At 48.3% G+C, this 18,328-nt stretch overlaps 1 protein-coding gene across 5 annotated transcripts in view; it reads left to right on the top strand.

Moving 5' to 3' along the window:
- The first annotated feature begins 6,102 nt into the window (after positions 1-6,102).
- The window catches only part of MGRN1 (mahogunin ring finger 1), a 107,202-nt gene continuing 94,976 nt past the window's right edge, over positions 6,103-18,328 (top strand). For 2 of the 5 annotated variants that reach the window (XM_037910208.2, XM_043523327.1), the window contains exon 1: positions 6,254-6,455. In XM_037910208.2, coding sequence (XP_037766136.1) covers positions 6,368-6,455 — 88 coding nt within the window. In that variant the 5' untranslated portion in view covers positions 6,254-6,367. Of the gene's footprint in view, positions 6,456-18,328 lie in introns of all 5 variants that reach the window. The other 3 variants (XM_037910209.2, XM_037910212.2, XM_037910211.2) reach the window with 3 other exon arrangements.

The raw sequence follows: 18,328 nt of genomic DNA, 5'->3' as shown, positions 1-18,328 counted from the left end.
AAGCTCAGTAGCACAGGGTCTGACCCCCCCTCCCTTGTGGCTTGGATGGTTGCACCTTACTCTGCAAGCAGCCCCTAGGACAGGGATGGGCAAACTATGGCCTGCAGGCCACATCTAGCCCACCAGCCATTTTAATCTGGCCCTTGAGTTCCCACTGGGAAGTGGGTTCTGGGACTTGCCCTGCTCCGGCACTCCAGCCGGGGAGCAGGGTCGGAGGCCACTCCACACAGCTCCTGAAAACAGCGGCAAGTCCCCTCTCCAGCTCCTATGCATAGAGGCAGCCAGGGGGCTCTGCTCCGCACACTACCCCCGCCCCAAATGTCGCCCCCACAGTTACCATTGGCCAGGGACCGTGGCCAATGGGAGCTGCAGGGGTGGGGCCTGCGGATGGGGTGGCACGCAGCAGAATCACCTGGCCACGCCTCCACGTAGGAGCCAGAAGGGGGACATGCCACTGCTTCTGGGAGCTGCTTGAGGTAAGCGCCACCTGGAGCCAGCCCCTGAGCCACCCCCAGGCGCCCCAACCCTGTGCCCCAGCCCTGATCCCCCTCCCACCCTCCAAACCCCTCGGTCCCAGCCTGGAGCACCCTCCTACACCCCCAACCCCTCATCCCCAGCCCCATCCCAGAGTCTGCACCCTGAGCCAGAGCCCTCACCGCCACCCCATCCCATCCCCTTGCACCAGCCCAGAACCCCCTCCTGCACTCCGAACCCCTCAGCTCCAGCCTGGAGCCCACTTCTGCACCCCAAACCCCTCATCCTCAACCCCACCCCAGAGCCCGCACCCCCAGCTGGAGCCCTCAATCCCTCCCCACACCCCACCCTCCCTGAACTCCTCATTTCTGCCCCCACTCCGGAGGCTGCACCTCAACCCCAACTTCGTGAAAATTCATGGCCCGCCATACAATTTCCATACCCAGATGTGGCCCTCGAGCCAAAAAGTTTGCCCAGCCCTGCCCTAGGAATTCAGGGGAGAGAAGATTCAGAAATTCCAAGGCCAGAAGGAACCACTGTGATCATTGTCTGACCTCCTGTGTAACACAGGCCAGAGAACTGTCCCACAATAATTCCTAGAGCAGAGCTTTTAGTGCCAGATATGGAGGTAAAACGACTTTTCTGCTCCTACTCGAGATTCCCATTTATGTAACCTACAATCACATAAGCACTTTTGACCACAGCATTGCACTCAGATCTCATGTTCAGCAGATTATCCATCTCCACCTCCAAGCTTTTCAGAGTCACTGCTTCCCAGGATAGAGTCTCCCATCATTCAAGTATGGCCTACATTTTTTGTTCCTAGATGTATACTTTTACATTTAGCCATATTAAAATACATACTGTTTGCTTGTGCCCAATTTGCCGAGCAATCCAGATCGCTCGGTATCAGTGACCTGCCCTCTTCATTATTTACCATTCTCTTAATTTTTGTGTCATCTGCAAACTTTATCAGTGATGATTTTGTGTTTTTCTTCCTGGTCACAAATAGAAATGTTAGATAGTGAAGGGCCAAGAACTAATCGCTGTGGGACCCCACTAGAAACACACCCGTTTGATGATGATTTCCCATTTACATTTTGAGACCTATCAGTTACCTAGCTTTTAAGGCATTTAATATGTGCCATGTTAATTTTATATGTTTCTAGTTTTTTAATCAAAATGTCATGTGGTACCAAGTCAAATACCTTGCAGAAGTCTAAATATATTGCTATCACCTTTATCAACAAAACTTGTAAGCTCATTAAAAAAAGATATCAAGTTAGTTTGACAGGATCTATTTTCTGTACACCCATGTTGATTGGCATTAATTACATTACCCTCCTTTAATTTTTTATTAATTGAGTCCTGTATCAGCCACTCCATTATCTTGCCCAGGATCAACAACAGGCCTATACTCAAGTTGTCCCATTTAAATATTTTTTTAAATATTAGCACAATATTAGCTTTCTTCCAGTTTTCTGGAATTTCCCCAGTGTTCCAAGACTTATTGAAAATCAACATTATTGGTCTGGCAAGGCCCTCATCCAGCTCTTTTAGAACTCTTGGATGCAAGTTCTGCTTTTTAACATCCTCCTGAGATACTAGTGGGATGGAAAGAGTGTTATCATATGATATGACTACATCACCTGTTCTTTTCCCAAATACAGAACAGAATTCATTGAATATTTCTGCCTTTTCTGCATTATTATTGATAATTCTACCATCTCCACCTAGTAATGGACCAATACCATTGTTAGGATCCTTTTTGTTCCTAATATACTTAAAAAACTCCTTCTTATTGTCTGTAACTCTGCTGGCCACAGGTTTGTCCTTGTGTCCCTTTGTCTCCCTTATCTATTTTCTACAATTCCAAGCTTCTGATTTATATTCATTATTATCAACTTCATCTTTCTTCCATTTGTTTTATATTTTTTTTTATAGCTTCCTTACTTCCCCTCTAAATCAGGTCAGTTTTTTAACCATTATGGACTTCTTCCTCAATTAGAGGATTGTGAGGGTTTTTTGGTGGCATCTAGTCAGGTGTTTTTAAACAATTCCCAATTATCATTCACATTTTTCTGATTAAATTCTTCCTTGCAGCTGGTTTGGCTCATAATTGTTTTAATCTTTGTGAACTTGGCCCTTTTAAAGCACCAACTATGTATATCACTGGTCAGGACTTTATTCTGTTCACACATTATAAATGTGACCAAGACATGATCACTTGTACCTAAGTTACCATTAATTTTTAGTTCTGTGATCAGTTCCTCTTTATTTCTCAAGACAATCTGGAATTGCTCATTGATTAGCATATATTTCATGTAGTTGCTGTTACTGAAACAGGCAATAAGAAGGAGTTTTTTTTAAGTATATTAGGAACAAAAAGGATCCTAAGAATGGTATTGGTCCATTACTAGGTGGAGATGGTAGAATTATCAATAATAATGCAGAAAAGGACAATTCCAATTGTTTGTCTCCTGTGTGTAGTGCTCTGTCCACTAGACCTCACTGCCTCCCAAATATGTGAGGTAGCTCTGAACTTCTGCTCTTAAGGTCTAACCCTTCTTTCTTCTTAAGAGAAGCCAAACAAAAGTGTACAAAGGGGAAGAGAGAGCAAGAGCCAGGGAAATGCAGCTTCAGTCTCTGACACTCCCAGCTCAGTTGCTGGACAATTACGGACTCAGCAAACGGCCCAGCAAGCCCCTTGCTTTGCTCCCGACACTGATTAGGTTGCTCTTATGTCCCTTTGGGCCCATCTGTGGGTTGTAGTTTTTTCTACTGCGATCAGGCTGCTTTTGGCTTCTCACGCTGCCCAGTGATGGTCACAGCAAGTGATGCACTCGCGTAGATTTCTTCTGGCTGGCTACTTCCTTCCCAACTAAGTAGCTGCTCATGACCCAGCCATGGAGACTGGGATGTCATCTGCTTCCTCATCCTGGTCTGGCCTGGACCATTTACAATCCTCCCCCATTCCTCCACATACACACCCACTTATATATTTTCACCCACATACAGACATCCCACTCGCACACAGAATCTGCATCCAAAAATACTCTCTCCCACACTCTCTGATCCACCCTCTCCTACAGCCAAACACCTACCAGCCCCAGGGCTCCTGCCTCTTCTCTGTTGTTCATTCATGCAGCAGCCTGTGGACAAAGTATCAGTCAGTGAGGAGAGGGGCAGGTTGGCCCTAAACCAAGAAAGTGACAGGCCCACGGGGCAAGTGCCTGGTGGGCCAGTCTGATATCATCAGAGGCTGCAGAGACAAATGGATGCTGCAGAGAAGAAGGCTCTTGCACCTGCAATGATGAGACTAGGGGTGTGCCTACACTTAAAATGCTATAACAGTGCAGCTGCACTGTGGCATCAGCCCCACAGCATAGGCAGTACCTGCAGCAACGGGAGAGGTTCTCCCTTTGCTGTTGTTCTCCCCTTGCTGTTGCCTGAGAGGCGGTAGCTAGGTTGATAGAAGAATTCTTCCACCATTCTAGCACTGTTTACATCAGGGGGAGTGCTTTGCTGGAATAGTGATACCGGTATCCTATATGCTAGCTATACCTTTGCCGTATACTATACTGGTATAACTGCACGGACCCACTTGCTGGCACAGCTCCGTCAGGCGAAACCCAGGGCCTCTGTTCTTGAGCACCATCTACTGGCACCTGATCTGTTAGCTAGCTAGCTGTCTACATATAGGGTATGTCTACACTACGAAATTAGGTCGAATTTGCAGAAGTCGTTTTTTTAGAAATTGTTTTTATATAGTCGATTGGTGTGTCCCCACACAAAATGCTGTAAGTGCATTAAGTGCATTAACTCGGCGGAGTGCTTCCACAGTACCGAGGCTAGCGTTGACTTCCAGAGCGTTGCACTGTGGGTAGCTTTCCCACAGTCTCCGCCGCCCATTGGAATTCTGGGTTGAGATCCTAATGCCTAATGGGGCAAAAACATTGTCGCGGGTGGTTCTGGGTACATGTCGTCAGGCCCTCCCTCCCTCCCTCCTTCCCTCCATGAAAGCAATGGCAGACAATTGTTTCGCACCTTTTTTCCTGAGTTACCTGTGCAGACACCATACCACGGCAAGCATGGAGCCCGCTCAGCTCACTGTCACCATACGTCTCCTGGGTGCTGGCAGACGCGGTACTGCATTGCTACACAGCAGCAACCCATTGCCTTGTGGCAGCAGACGGTGCAATAGGCCTGATAGCCATTGTTGTCATGTCCGAGGTGTTCCTGGCTGCCTCGGTAAGGTCGGTCAGGAGTGCCTGGGCAGACATGGGCGCAGGGACTAAAATAGGAGTGACTCGACCAGGTTATTCTCTTTAGTTGCACTTTCATGACAAAGAGATTGCACTACAGTACTTGTATGAGGTGAATTGAAAAATACTATTTCTTTTATCATTTTTACAGTGAAAATATTTGTAAGCAAAAATAATATACACTTTGATTTCAATTACAACACCGAATACAATATATATGAAAATGTAGAAAAACATCCAAAATATTTAATAAATTTCAATTGGTATTCTATTAACAGTGCAATTAAAACCACGATTAATCATGATTAATTTTTTTAATTGTGATTAATTTTTTTGAGTTAATCATGTGAGTTAACTGCGATTAACAGCCCTATTTTAAACCTGCTGCCTATTAATTTCATTTGGTGACCCCTAGTTCTTGAATTATGAGGAGTAAATAACACTTCCTTATTTACTTTCTCGACACCAGTAATAATTTTATAGATCTCAGTCATATCCCCCTTAGTCATCTCTTTTACAAGCTGAAAAGTCCCAGTTTTATTAATCTCCCCGCATAAGGAATCCATTCCATACCCCTAATAATTTTTGTTGCCCTTTTCTGAACCTTTTCCAAGTCCAATATATCTTTTTAAGATGGGGTGACCACATCTGCAGGCAGTATTTAAGATGTGGGCGTACCATGGATTTATACAGAGGCAATATGATATTTTCTGTCCCTTTCTTAATGAGTCTCAACATTGTCTTTGCTTTTTTGACTGTGGGTGCACATTGAGTGGATGTTTTCAGAGAATTCTCCACAGTGACTCCCAGATCTCTTTCTTGAGTGGTAACAGCTAATCTAGAATATCAGGGTTGGAAGGGACTTGAGGAGATCATCTAGTCCAACCCCTTGCTCAAAGCAGGACCAATCCCCAATTTTTTTTTTGCCCCAGATCCCTAAATGGCCCCCTCAAGGATTGAACCCACAACGCTGGGTTTAGCAGGCCAATGCTCAAACCACTGAGCTACCCCTCCCCCAATCATTTTAGATGTAGGCTGCCCTAGGACGCTCTGCCTGGGGGCTCCCTGTCACCCTCCCGCACCATGCCGGGGGTGCTCTGGCTATGCTAGGCGGATCCCAGGGCGGGGAGGCTCCGTTGCCCTGCCCAGCCATGCTGGGGGTCCCTATCAGGGATCCCCACCGCCCTGGCGCTGCGGGGTGGGCCGGGCAGGGGGGCTGGCCGCGGCCCACGGCTGCTCCAGCTGACCCGGCTGCAGCAAGCTCAGGCTTCGTCGGCGGGGCTGGGCTGCCCGACAGGAGGCGTCGCCCTCTGCTGGCGGCTGTGGGCATTACATCCCCCACACTCCCGGAAGACTCCATTGGGTGAAGGGGCACAGTACTCGCACCCTCCACTCCGCTGTTGGTACGGCCCGGCCGAGCCATCGGGCAATGGTCTGGAGGACCGGGCGCGATGGCTGCTGGGAGTTGTTGTTCCGGGGGCGGGGGCAGCCTTGCGCGACGGGGCGGGCGGACTCGCTTTCCCGTGCTGCCCCGCGGCTGGCTGTGGTGGGGCGAGTCGCTGGGTCCGGGGCGCTCGATCGCCCGCCGCTCTCGCCGCTGCTGGGTCCCCGGCCGGGCCGGTCCCGCCATGGGCTCCCTGCTGAGCCGGCGCATCGCGGGCGTGGAGGACATCGACATCCAGGCCAACTCGGCCTATCGCTACCCGCCCAAGTCCGGTAAGGGCGGCTCGGCCCGGGGGCAGACCCTCCCCCGCCAGCTCCCCCGGGCCTGGACCCCTCCCCCGCCTCGACCCCTCCTCCCCAGTACCCCCGGGCCTCGACCCCCCCACCACAGCGCCCCCGGGCCTCCACCCCCTCCCGGGCCTCGACCCCCCCCACAGCGCCCCCGGGCCTCCAACCCCCCCCCCCCCCTCCGCACAGCGCCCCGGTCCCTGCCCCCGCCTCAACCTCCTCTCAGCTCCCTGTCGCTCCCAACGGGCCTTGGCCCTCTCCACCCCTCTCAGTGCCCCTGAGCATTGTGCTCTCCCCTGGGCCCTGGCCCCCCTTGGCGGTGCTCAGGTCTGGGGCTTGGCCCCGTCTCTACCCCCAGGAGGTTGCTTTCACCCTGTACCCGTTCCCTGGGGCCTTGGGGAGGTTGGAGGTTAAAGATCACTGTGTGATGCAGTTGTGTAGGTGTGATCAGCGCAGTCCCAAGGTACACTGACCAGTTACCGCCCATCCGGCACACACCCCCTTGTGTTATTGACAGTGAAGTTATTACTTCAGACCTTGCTGGGCCTCACCTGTGCAGTTGACTGCTGCTATCACTGCTTGGTTGGCACGCAGCTGGCCAGGTCCCTCTTTCAGGACCCCTGTCCTAGCACAAGGGTGCAGAGTTTGGGTTGCATACGCAACAGGAGAATTTACGTCATGGGAAGACTTTTCTTCACCTGGGAGCTTATAGAGACCTTTGCTTATCAAACTCTTAAATGATGGGCCTGTAATGCCTGCCAGGAGTCTTTCGGGTTGTGTTATAGTACAGGAGAGGGGAGATCCCTGGAAAAAGAATGTGTGGATCTCAAGTAGAGTTTTAAGAGCACTTCATGGGCTTTTGGGGCTTAGCCCTGCTCTTCTAAAACTCAGAGCATTTGACTTTTTTACACCATAAGGGCTGTTCTCTATTTCCCCATCTCTGCATTTAACTTCCCTTTTGTACGGTGTAAACAATACAAGGTGTGTGGTGCTCAACAAAAATTACTGGGTGGGGTAATGGTCTCTTTCAGGGAAATGCTTCCTTCCAGCCAGTATCTGATCTCAGGGTTAAAGACATAGAAAGCAACATCTTGCAGTAAGAGGACAGCATCTCCTCAGACTTAATGCTTCCTGCTGTCACTGCATGGGTTGGAGACAACCCCTTGCACCATCAGAACTTAACAAGAAATGCGTGCCTCCACAGAGCAGGAAGAAAACCTGATTCTTACTGAATCAATAAATCTGTAACTTCCAGGCTGTCCAGCCCCAAAAGTCTTATGGAAAGGATTTTTTTGCCTGACGGTATAAATGTGTTGCTTCAATAAAAAGGTTCTATTTGATTTTTTTTTTTTCCCTTTGACTCCTCACTGGGGATTGGTCCTGCTTTGAGCAGGGGGTTGGACTAGATGACCTCCTGAGGCCCCTTCCAGCCCTGAGATTCTGTGATTCTATGATCTGTATGGCTGCAAAGGCTCCCTGCCTGCCACTTCTGTTTTGCTCCATCCATCGTTTTCCTTTCTTCCTTTCTCCTACGAATGGGAGGCTTGTTCAGTGTCATTAATTCTGCTTACAGAGGGATTTTTGTCTATGGTCCATAGGGCAGGGTCATTTGATTCTTCTGATTCATGAATTCCTCGAACTGGGAGTTCCAGAGACCCCAGAATGTGACTTCTAAGCTCCAGCCTGAAGTTTGCACAAATCTGAACTGAAGAGGAGATTGCCTGTCATTGGTTAAAGAGAATTGGGAGTGTTCCCTCTAATTTTTCCCACACATGATCTGGGCCGGGGCTGGGGAGGGGTGCCCCTCCCCCGGCCGCAGCAGGTTTGGGCTGGGGGAGGGGTGCCCCAGATGTGGCAGCTCTGGGGCTGGGTTTGGGCTGGGGGAGAGGCGCCCCTCCCCCGGCCATGGCAGTTCCCAGCCGGGCAGGTTCCCTGAGTGCCTGTACAGTGCTTAATAGGTGCAGCTCATAGGGAACTTAGGTTGGGACATCCAGTCCTGAATTCCCACAGCCTTCAAGACTCTAGGTTCACCTAAATGTTGCTCTTGAGTATTGGTTTGCAAGGGAAAATAGGAACCAGGTTGATGTGTTAACTTATCTGTTAACATGAAACATTTTTATCAGGCCTTCTAGCTGCTCTCCTAGAAATGACAAACACACACAAACATCTGTGTTGCCAATGCCACGTGACTCTTTATCCTTTGTGTCTTTTACCCTCCCCAGGATAATTAATTGGCATTCAAATAAATCAGGGGCACCTGTTGCCATGGGACTGTAGAGATGTGGGTTAAATTAGATTTAATGGTGAAGCTTTCAGTGGGGGCAAAAGTGTTTGTGTTCCACCGTTTAAGAGGTGGCTGTCTATGTCTCTGGCATCGTTTTCCCAAGGGCTTCTTAAGCAGATGCCCTTGTGCTTGTTCTGGAGAGAGACTGCTGTGATCAACAAACCTGAGGCACTGTTCACTGGTATATGTCAGCAGTGGTCAAATCAGTGTATCAATAGAATCTCTAAATGGCCTGACGATGGGGAAAGGAAGGCAGAAGTTGGTGATCTTGAGGTGATTTGAAATGTATAGGGGAACCAGCCTACTAACTGAAAAAGCAAGAGACTTATGGTGCTGCTTTGTGTAATTGGAATGTAAGGCCAGTCATCACAGTGCGTTCCAGATGTAGGCTTCTGATGGCTGTAACTTGTCAGTCATCCTGGCATTTAGATTACTGTGCCATTTCTTCAGAGGGAACGATGATCTAATTCATCTTATTTTAAGAGGCTCAGAGTATGTATGGACAGAAGACATTGTTTGTGAGACATTTCTCAGTAGCTGTAGCAGTTTGATTACAGGGATGTTCATTGATTGGTCCCCATGCAGTTCTTTATTTCCCACTGTGGGTACAGAATTCCTGACCCTGAATTTCCAGAGATGGACAGCCACCTTCAGCATTATGGTCTGTGGAGATGGGTCTGCTTCCTAAAGGCATGCACAATCCTGGCCCTGCCTAAAAAGGCTTGAAACTCAGGCCTGGTCTACACTACACAGTTAGTAAGCTGCCTTGCGTTGACCTAGATATGAAAGCGTCTTCACTTACCTTTGGCTCCTGTCGACGTACATGCCTCTCTCCGCCGATTTAGTAACACCACCTCCTCGACCGGCATAGAGTCATGGTTGATGTCATTAGGTTGGCGCGGTGTTGTTGCTTATGTCAGCTGTTACTGGGTTTCAGGATCTGTCCCACATTGATAGTACAATCGACACAAGTGTTCCTGGGGAGGACACGCATGGCCGACATGAGAAGCCAAGTGTGCACACAGAAACGATTTAATAACTGCAGTGGCTGTATGATTTTGGCCCCATCCCATCTTGCCCCAGAGTACATCTACAGAAAGGGATACTTCTCTATGGTTATGCAAGTGTTGGTGGATCACTTGGGATGCTTCGCCAACATCAACGTGGGCTGGTCCAGGAGGGTGCATAATCTTCACATCTTTAGGAATGCAGGACTTTTCAGAAAGCTGCAAGCAGGGACTTGCTTTAGTAACCAGTGGATTACCATTGGTGATATTGAAATGCTAATAATGATCCTGGTGGATCCAGCCTACCCCTTACTCCCCTGGCTCATGGAGCTGTATACCGGCCACCTGGACAGCACCAAGGGAGAGATTCATCGGCTCAGCAGGTGCAGAATCCCAGCTGAATGTGCTTTTGGTAGATTGAAGGGATGCTGATGTTGTTTACTCACCAGATTGGATCTCTGTGAGAAAAATATCCCAATGGTTATAGCTGACTGCTGTGTCTTGCATAGTATTTGTCAAGCAAAGGGGAAAACTTGCTGCCAGGGTGGAGATGAAGGAGCTGGCCACTGAGTTTGAGCAGCCAGATGCAAGGACTATTAGAAGAGCTCAGTACAGAGCTGTATGGCTCTTTGTAAAGGTGGCAGGCTTGCAGCTCGGCATTGGATTGACTGCTGGTCTTCCTGGCCGTCTGGTATGCATGTCATAGTTCCTTTGTTTTTCTGCGGCACTGCTGCTGGTCCCTGTCGTACCCTTTATCCTGATCTCCTGTGCAACCTGCTCATAGATGTCTATGTTTCTGTGGTCTGTAGCTGTGCTTACACAGCCTCTTCTCCCCACAAGACTACGATAACTAATATCTGTCCTGAAGCGTGTCAGGAGCTTGTAGCAGGCATAGTCGGCTGGGCAGTTGCACACAACAGTGGATGACTGCTAGGTGTGCTCGCCAAGCTGTACAGTCAGGAAAAGGCATTTCAAAAAACTGCAGAGTTTTAAAGGCAGGGTCTGTGGTAGGCTTTTATTCTCTTTGAACCCTGGGATGTGGAGTTCATAATTGGGACCAGAGCTGTCAGCATCGGGACAGCTGCTGGAGGACTGTTAAGGTCGACATAGGTAATGCAGCGTCTGCACTTGCATTGCAACGATCTCACTACGTCGACCATGGTGCTACACGTCTCAGGGAGGTCGTGCTACTGCATTGCTGTAATGGGGCACTTACATCGGTGGGAGGGAAATTTAAGTGTAGACACACATGCGCAGTGAGGTTAACGCAAGGCGGTGTATGTTGACCTAACTTTGTAGTGTAGACCAGGCCTTAGAGTGACCTTACTTCTGGAGTAGGTAAACTCCAGCCCTCTGACTTCTTTGGAGGAGAAATTAAAATGATTGAATTGGATCAGTCTGGAGTGAATGTACAAACTCCATCGTTAGTGGTGGTTACTGCTTAGAACAAAGGACTGACTAAAGACAGTGCTGGGCTGAAAAGCCAGGTAGAGCTACCAGTAGACCAAGCATAATTTCAAAACGCATGTATTCTGGGCTGTCCAGCAGAGATGGAAAATCCAGAGTCTGGAGCATTTATGGAAAAGCTGCTGCCCTAATGTTATATAAATATTAAAGGTTGATTCCTTTGGAAAAAAAAAAAAAATTCACCAGGTACCCGGATAGCCTCCTCCTGGTTTGGAGACAAAAAGTTATGAATACAGCAAAAAAAGAGATCCACAGCAGGGGACCGCAGATACCTTCTGCTTTTTTTGCGCCACCTAAGCGGCACAAAGGGAGCAGAATAGGGCAGAAAATCTGTCCCTAAACTGTTGATTTGTGACTCTTGACTTTTGGGAATACAGTGTTTGGCCCGCAGGCTGAAAGACTGGTTACCAGAGGACCAGGGCCTGAGAACTGAAAATGAAATAGACTGGAAACAAATGCAAGTGACTAGTTTTGATTTCATGGTCTAAGCTGCGAGAAATACAAAAGTTAAACTGTGCAAAGCAATTATATCTTAATTATTTCTGGAGCACAATGTGATAGTTAAAACTTGTTCTTAATAAGATTTTTAACTTGATGCTGTCCCTTTACATCTACCTCTGTTACCGATAGAGATATTAAAAGGAACCTTTGTTTTTTCTTTAGTTTTGCTGTGTGTCCATGTGCGCACATGCCTGACCAGTCTCCTGAGTACATATACTGTGTTTTTGGCTGTCTTTCAGAATATCTCAGCTGACATTTTTATCCACAGATTCCATCCTATTTTAATTGCTAATTAGTCTCCAAATGTCTCCTGTTGCACATCAGGTTCTCTGCCACCTGGTGCGGCCTGTGATTTGAGCCCTTACAGGCTCACTGTGAGCGTGCATGACGTGCTGCTGAGACAGCTCAAATCAGGAGTGAACCAGTCTCTGGATCATTTGCAAAGGTGCAAGTTTTCAACTTGGGACAAAATCCTTTAGGCCAAAAATGGCTTTAAAGAAGGCTCCCAGAAAGGACATTGTTAGAAATAATGAAAGAATACAGTTTTTAGATAAGAAAGATGACAACCTTCACACTGAAAGGAACATGACCGCTTATGATGTCGTGCAGAGTGACAGCACCTTGGTGGGCTATCACTGGATACGAGGGCTGTGATGAATGCTTGGTTTTCAGGTATGCCCTTCTGATGTGTCTATGCTATGATAGCTGTACAGGAGAGTTAGCAGAGCACAGGTGCAGCGTCCAGCTAGGCTCATATTCTTTGCCTCCCCTTGTATTTCTGATGGATCGTGTTGGAGGATGGTTACCAATGAAGTGTTGCCAGGCCTTTTACCAGCTATCTTTGTAGAGGAGATGCTTATATGCCTTTCTACAGCAAGATTTCTCTGAAAACACCGTCTGCTCCCGCAAGACAGTTGACTCCGTTTTTTGGCTGGCCGCATTTTCCCTCATAGGGAGGTGGGTAGACAAGACAGGCACTGATACAGCAAGGATCTTGCCTGTTGAGGGATTTGTAGAGGAAGAATAGGCCCTCTTGCTAGTCCCGCAGTCATTTTACGGTTGAGGGACATGCAAAAGTAGATTAAAGCTGTCGCAGAGCTGGAGCAGAGCACCTTGTTAGCTATTCCCACTCCTCAGCTGCCTTCTCCATGTGCTAGCAGAAGACCTGGAGCTCTGCCTTGGTGCTGTGGGCTCCCAGCCTTAGGATTCCGTCTAAGCCAATGATGGGCAGACTACTGCCCGGCGGCCATATCCGGCCCTTCAGATGTTTTAATCCGGCGCTCGAGCGCCCGCTGGTGAGTGGGGTTGGGGGCGTGCACTGCTCTGGCGCTCCATCCAGGGAGCGGGGTCGGGGGCTTGACCGGCTCCACACGTGCCCTTGCTCTGCAAGGCTCCTGGAAGCAGCAGCTTGTGCCCCCTCTGGCTCCTACACATAGGGGCAACCAGGGGGCTTGGTGCGCTGCCCTTTCCCCAAGTGTCACCCCCGCAGCTCCCATTGTCCGGGAACCACGGCCAATGGAAACTGCAAGGGTGGCGCCTGCAGCCAGGGCAGCATGCAGAGCTGCCCGGCCATGCCTCTGTGTAGGAGCCAGAGGTGGGGACGTGCCACTGCTTCCGGGAGCTGCTTGAGGTAAGTGCCATGTGGCGCCTGCACCCCTGACCCCCTTCTGCGCCCCAACCCTCTGCTCCAGCCCAGATCCCCTTCCTGTCTTCCTAACACCTTGGTCCCAGCCCGGAGCACCCTCCTGCACCCCCAACCCCGCATTCCCAGCCCTGTCCTAGAGCCCGCACCCCCAGCTGGAGCCCTCACCTCCCCCCTGCACCCCAACCCCCTGTCCCAGCCCAGAGCCCCCTCCCGCACCCTGAACTCCTCATTTCTGGCCCACCCTAGAGCCTGTACCCACAGCTGGAGTCCTCACCCTCTCCTGCACCCCAACTCACAATTTTTTGAGCATTCATGGCCCACCATACAATTTCCATACCCAGATGTGGCCCTCGGGCCAAAAAGTTTTTACCCACCCCACTAAGCACTGCTTCACTAGACCAAAACCCGTGATCTCCTTTTGTTCCTTTTTACTAGTACCCTTTAGCCTCAGTCATCTGCTGGATGGAGACTGAGCTGGCTCTACTGATGGCCAGCTAGCTCAAGGGGCAAGCCAGAAATGGGTGCACATGCCAGCTGGTCTGGCGAGTTTTTGTGTGGGGAAGGGGAAGTGGTGCCCATACAAAATGGGCCACAAATAGGCAATCACAGGGAACAAATGAGTCCCCTCCTGCAGCTCTGGCTGGATCAGCAGCATAACACGCAGATCCTTGGTGCAGTCTTCGTGCTTGATGTTCTTCCTCCAGCAGCTCTGCATAATGGAATTGACTCAATTACTTAGAGTCCATTACTTGGCAAATGTTAGTAGCTGCTTGTTGGTATTTTGTTTGAATGGCCAAAAAAAGTGATGGGTTCCCTTTATTTTATTACTGCTACTATAAACTAACAACACTGAGAGGCCTCAATCAGAACTGAGGTTCCATTCGGGCTACACATACTCAAATAAGACAGAAGTCTTACTTTGAAGAGCTTGTAATATAAATAAACAAGACAAAGGTGGGAGAGAGGAAGCATTAGTCCATTTTGCACCTGGTTTCCCATGCGCAGAAGCTGTTGGAGTGCTGTGCCAGCTTCCATTGGTTTCTGGAGTTTATTATTATTTGTAACTTGGCAGCAACGTTGGGGTCCTGTTCTAGATTCTGAAGCCAATAACTAAGAATACCAAGTGCTTGCTTCCAAGAACTTGCATCCCAGCAAGGTGTTTGTTGTAGCAGTTCCATTCCTCTAGCTGTTGTTTTTTGCCTTGGTGCTCCACGAAGGGAAGGAGAGAGATGTCTCTAGCATGGAGCACAGAGACTAGGTGGCAGTGAAGAGCCTGTACTCAGGAGAAAGCATCGGAGACAGGTGATGGGGAAAGGGCCGGAGCTAAGGATGATAGGGTGAGGAAGGGAGAGTTTGTGGTGTGGTCTGATAATGACTCCACATCAAAACTCCCAAGGAAGAGAGAATACAGTCAGATGGAAAGAGGCAGGGACCTGGAGAAGTGAGGAAAGAGGGACAGATGGGAAGGGTGGTGGGGTGTGGGAAGGAAAGACAACAACTAACCAACACACGCAGGTGTCTGGCATGAGACTTGCAATTAAATGTAACATAACAGGGCACAGAGTTGCAGACGTGTGGCCTTGTGAGTTACTCCACACGTTATAGACATTGGAATGTGCGATCAAGAACACATCTTTCTCACATTTTCCTTCCTTTAGATTCTAAGCAGTGATAGCACTTCAGTGTAGATTTCCTCATGTAATGTATTTGTAAATGCACAGAAAAGTTAGTTATGGTTTCCACAATAACTGTAACACTACCCATATCTGGTAGGGCTTAAATTTAACGTGCACAAATAACACAACATACCAAATATACAGGGGGTGAAGTGAAAGTCATTTAGGGAGCCCATAAAAGTGGATCTCCTGCTCCTTATGGATTTGCTCCACTGTTAAAGGATGGGATCCCCCAAGGTACTTAGTCCCAGTTCTATGCACCCCTGTGATCTGCAAAACTCTTGCTGAGCCCTATAGGCACCTAAACTCACTCGATGCCTAAATTTTCAGGGTAAAACTTCCCTCAGCACCTGTTGCTTCCCCCTAGGCATCCAGATGCTTGTCTTCTGCCTTAGCCCCAGAGCGATCCATCAACCAGGGGAAGATAGGCATTTGCTTGCCTATCTTGCGTGCAGGGCCTGATCCGGTATGTATGCTCAGAGGCCGCCTCTGGCTGATCTCTGGGCAGTGGGATATTCTGATGTGGGGGTACCTCAGTGTCTCCTGCTGAAGCTGTTCCACTGTGGATAAATGATGAAAGAATGACTGGGGCCCCACCGGGAGGTAGGAGACAGGATCCAGTTTGCTCAGTCACTGTTATTATTTATCCCCAGTGGAACAGCTTCAACAAGAGAGACTGAGACATGAAGCTATCAGACTATCACATGGCCCAGTGGTTAGAGCACTCAACTGGGATGTGGGAGACCTGGGTTCAACTCACCCCTCTGTATGATGCGGGGAAAGGATTTGAACTGGAGTCTCCCATTCTCCCCATCAAGCACAACCCAGGTCTCCCACATCCCAGGTGAATGCTCTAACTGCTGGGCTAAGGTGGGTGGTGGCATCACTACTGCCAGCGATGGACTATTTTGGGCACTAAGAGGTAACCTATCACCTAGCAAAATGTCATTGTTACCACGTTAGGCACATATCTGGTGGTTATCACCAGCGTGGATGTGGTTGCTGGAGATGGTGCAGTTTTTCTGTCTCGGTGTTTAACATTATCCTGCATCCAATCTGGAAAATCGTAAAATCAGAAAAAGGGCCGTAACTCATAGAAATGTAGTTTAACTTTGACCAAAATGGGCAGAAAGCTTCTAAATCCCATTAATGCAACTTGGTGCTCAAATTGTACTGTTTTGGAACGTTCAGGAAATATTTAGCCCCAGGTGATATGGATTTTCCTGCCTTCAGTTAAAGCAAAAGTTTGTAGTCCTATGACAGTATGAACTTGTTTGTACCAGGTAATACATCAAAGTACTTGTCATCATTTGTAGAATGGACTGATTGGAGAGAAGTTTTTCAGTCTATTTTTATGCAGTTAGGTAGATCAGGCCTACCCCCTTACTATAAAACATACTTTGGATATCTGCTCTAAAGCTCCTGTGGTACAACTGTAAATTATCTTCTTGCTATCACTGAATACAACAGTATGTGTAAACGACGTCTAAGTCCCCTTAGAGTTATATAAGGGCTGTAGAATGTCTTGAACATACCTTGTGAATAAAGAAGTATAATCATGTACTCTTATGTAATTCCTACATATAACGATGAGCTAATGAAAGCCTAATGCAACACTATATTCAAGCTGTATTTATTCACAAAAATAGTCACAGTAATTTGCAGATAGTTGAAACATTTCTACTCCCCCTCAGAATCTGTGTCTGATGAGTTCGTTAGTCTGTTGCTACACTTGTCACTGTCCCAGCTGCATGCGTTGGAGCACGCCAAATTTTCCCTGCGACATTTGCATCTCCTTGTTGCACTGGTACACTCTCAGCCACACTGCACAAAGGTGAGGAAGGCTTCTGGAGCAGGTGGCAGCACCATCATGTTAGGAACAAGATGTCCCGTGCTGTCTATCACCCATCTGTTGCAGATGGGACATGTGAAGATACTGAACTGTTGCATAATTCCATATCGCTGACGGATGATTTGCACTTTTCAGGTGAAGGAGGCCTGAAGGAGGCCATTGTTGGTGGCAGGTTCTCATGTGTTTTGTTCTTCTTAGCAAACAACTCGTTGCACACGTTATCCAGAGATGCTTGCCTCCTCCTTTGGCCATTTTGTGTGGAGCAAGGCAGGTGCTTCATTCCCACAAGAAATACAATAGATGCAGCTGACTGGGGGTAGGGGAGAGGGGAGGAGGAGGAGGTTCTTGTGTATAGGTAGCTAAGCAGAGACAGGCACCTCCCTGCAGCCTGAACTTACCTACCTCTCTCAGAGAGAGGGAAAAGGCTTAGCACACACCCCTCTCCTTGGCATCTCCCACTAGCTAGCTTCGTTGGCACCCCGCCTAGTGAGCTGGTTTTGTGAATTGCATTCTAAGGCATCGCTCTCTCCCCATTCATTGTATAGGGAGCCAAGGCCACTAACTCAGGCTTTGTGGATTGCAGTGTTGCTCCTGTGATTTTTTTTTTTCTCTAGGTGCCTAAAAGTTGGGCATTGCAACACCTAAGTCCTTTTGTAGATCTGTGCCAAAGTGTCTAATGGGAGTCCATCCTAGTTAGCAAACTCAGTTGGAAACCAGAGGGGTATGGAGGCATGCTTTCACTGTACTAGTCTGGTTCCATCATCAAAAGTGTCACCATAGTATTAAGACACTTAAAGGGATTGCCTAGGCTTCTCCCAAATACTGATTTAACTCACTTGGATTCTGGTCCTGGAGCATCACTTGCTTCTCTCCAAACCCTGTATGCAGTACCCTGTTGTTTGCCCCCTTAGCTTCCTCCTCTGCTGAGCTCTAGTTTCCAGCCACTGGGCCAAAGGGTTGAGCATAATCCCTTAGCGCAGCTGGCAATTGTTAAGCAAGACTTGGCCAGCAGCAAAGAGTTAGAGATGCTAGTAATTCAGAAGACGCTAGAATGAAAGTTGAGTTCTAGCTCCTGCTTTTTTTAATAAACATTCCTCTATTGAAGCAAATACTGTATACAAGGAGTGTCGCAGACTTTTGCTGTTGCTAGTAGGTGTTTTGTTTTTATAAGCAGAGGTCTCTAACACTTACAATTTGACAGACATTGACTTCAGTAGGACTGTGCATCTAGAATTTATTCCTTCTCAGTTCTTCATTGAAGGAGTGTGTGAGTATAGAGTGGAGGCGGGGGAAAATGTTAACTATTTAACAAAGACTTCTTTTCTCCTAAGTGTGTTGGGCAATTGAGTTAAATAGCTGTTAACAAAAAGAAACAAAGTTTTAATTAGTGTGAATAAAAATAGCTTCCTATGTCTGTCAGATTTCA

This window comes from Chelonia mydas, chromosome 10 (genome assembly GCF_015237465.2).
Source record: "Chelonia mydas isolate rCheMyd1 chromosome 10, rCheMyd1.pri.v2, whole genome shotgun sequence".
Classification (NCBI taxonomy): domain Eukaryota; kingdom Metazoa; phylum Chordata; order Testudines; family Cheloniidae; genus Chelonia; species Chelonia mydas.
The sequence above is the reverse complement of the archived record's forward strand: the minus strand, read 5'-3'. Positions and strand labels throughout refer to the sequence as shown.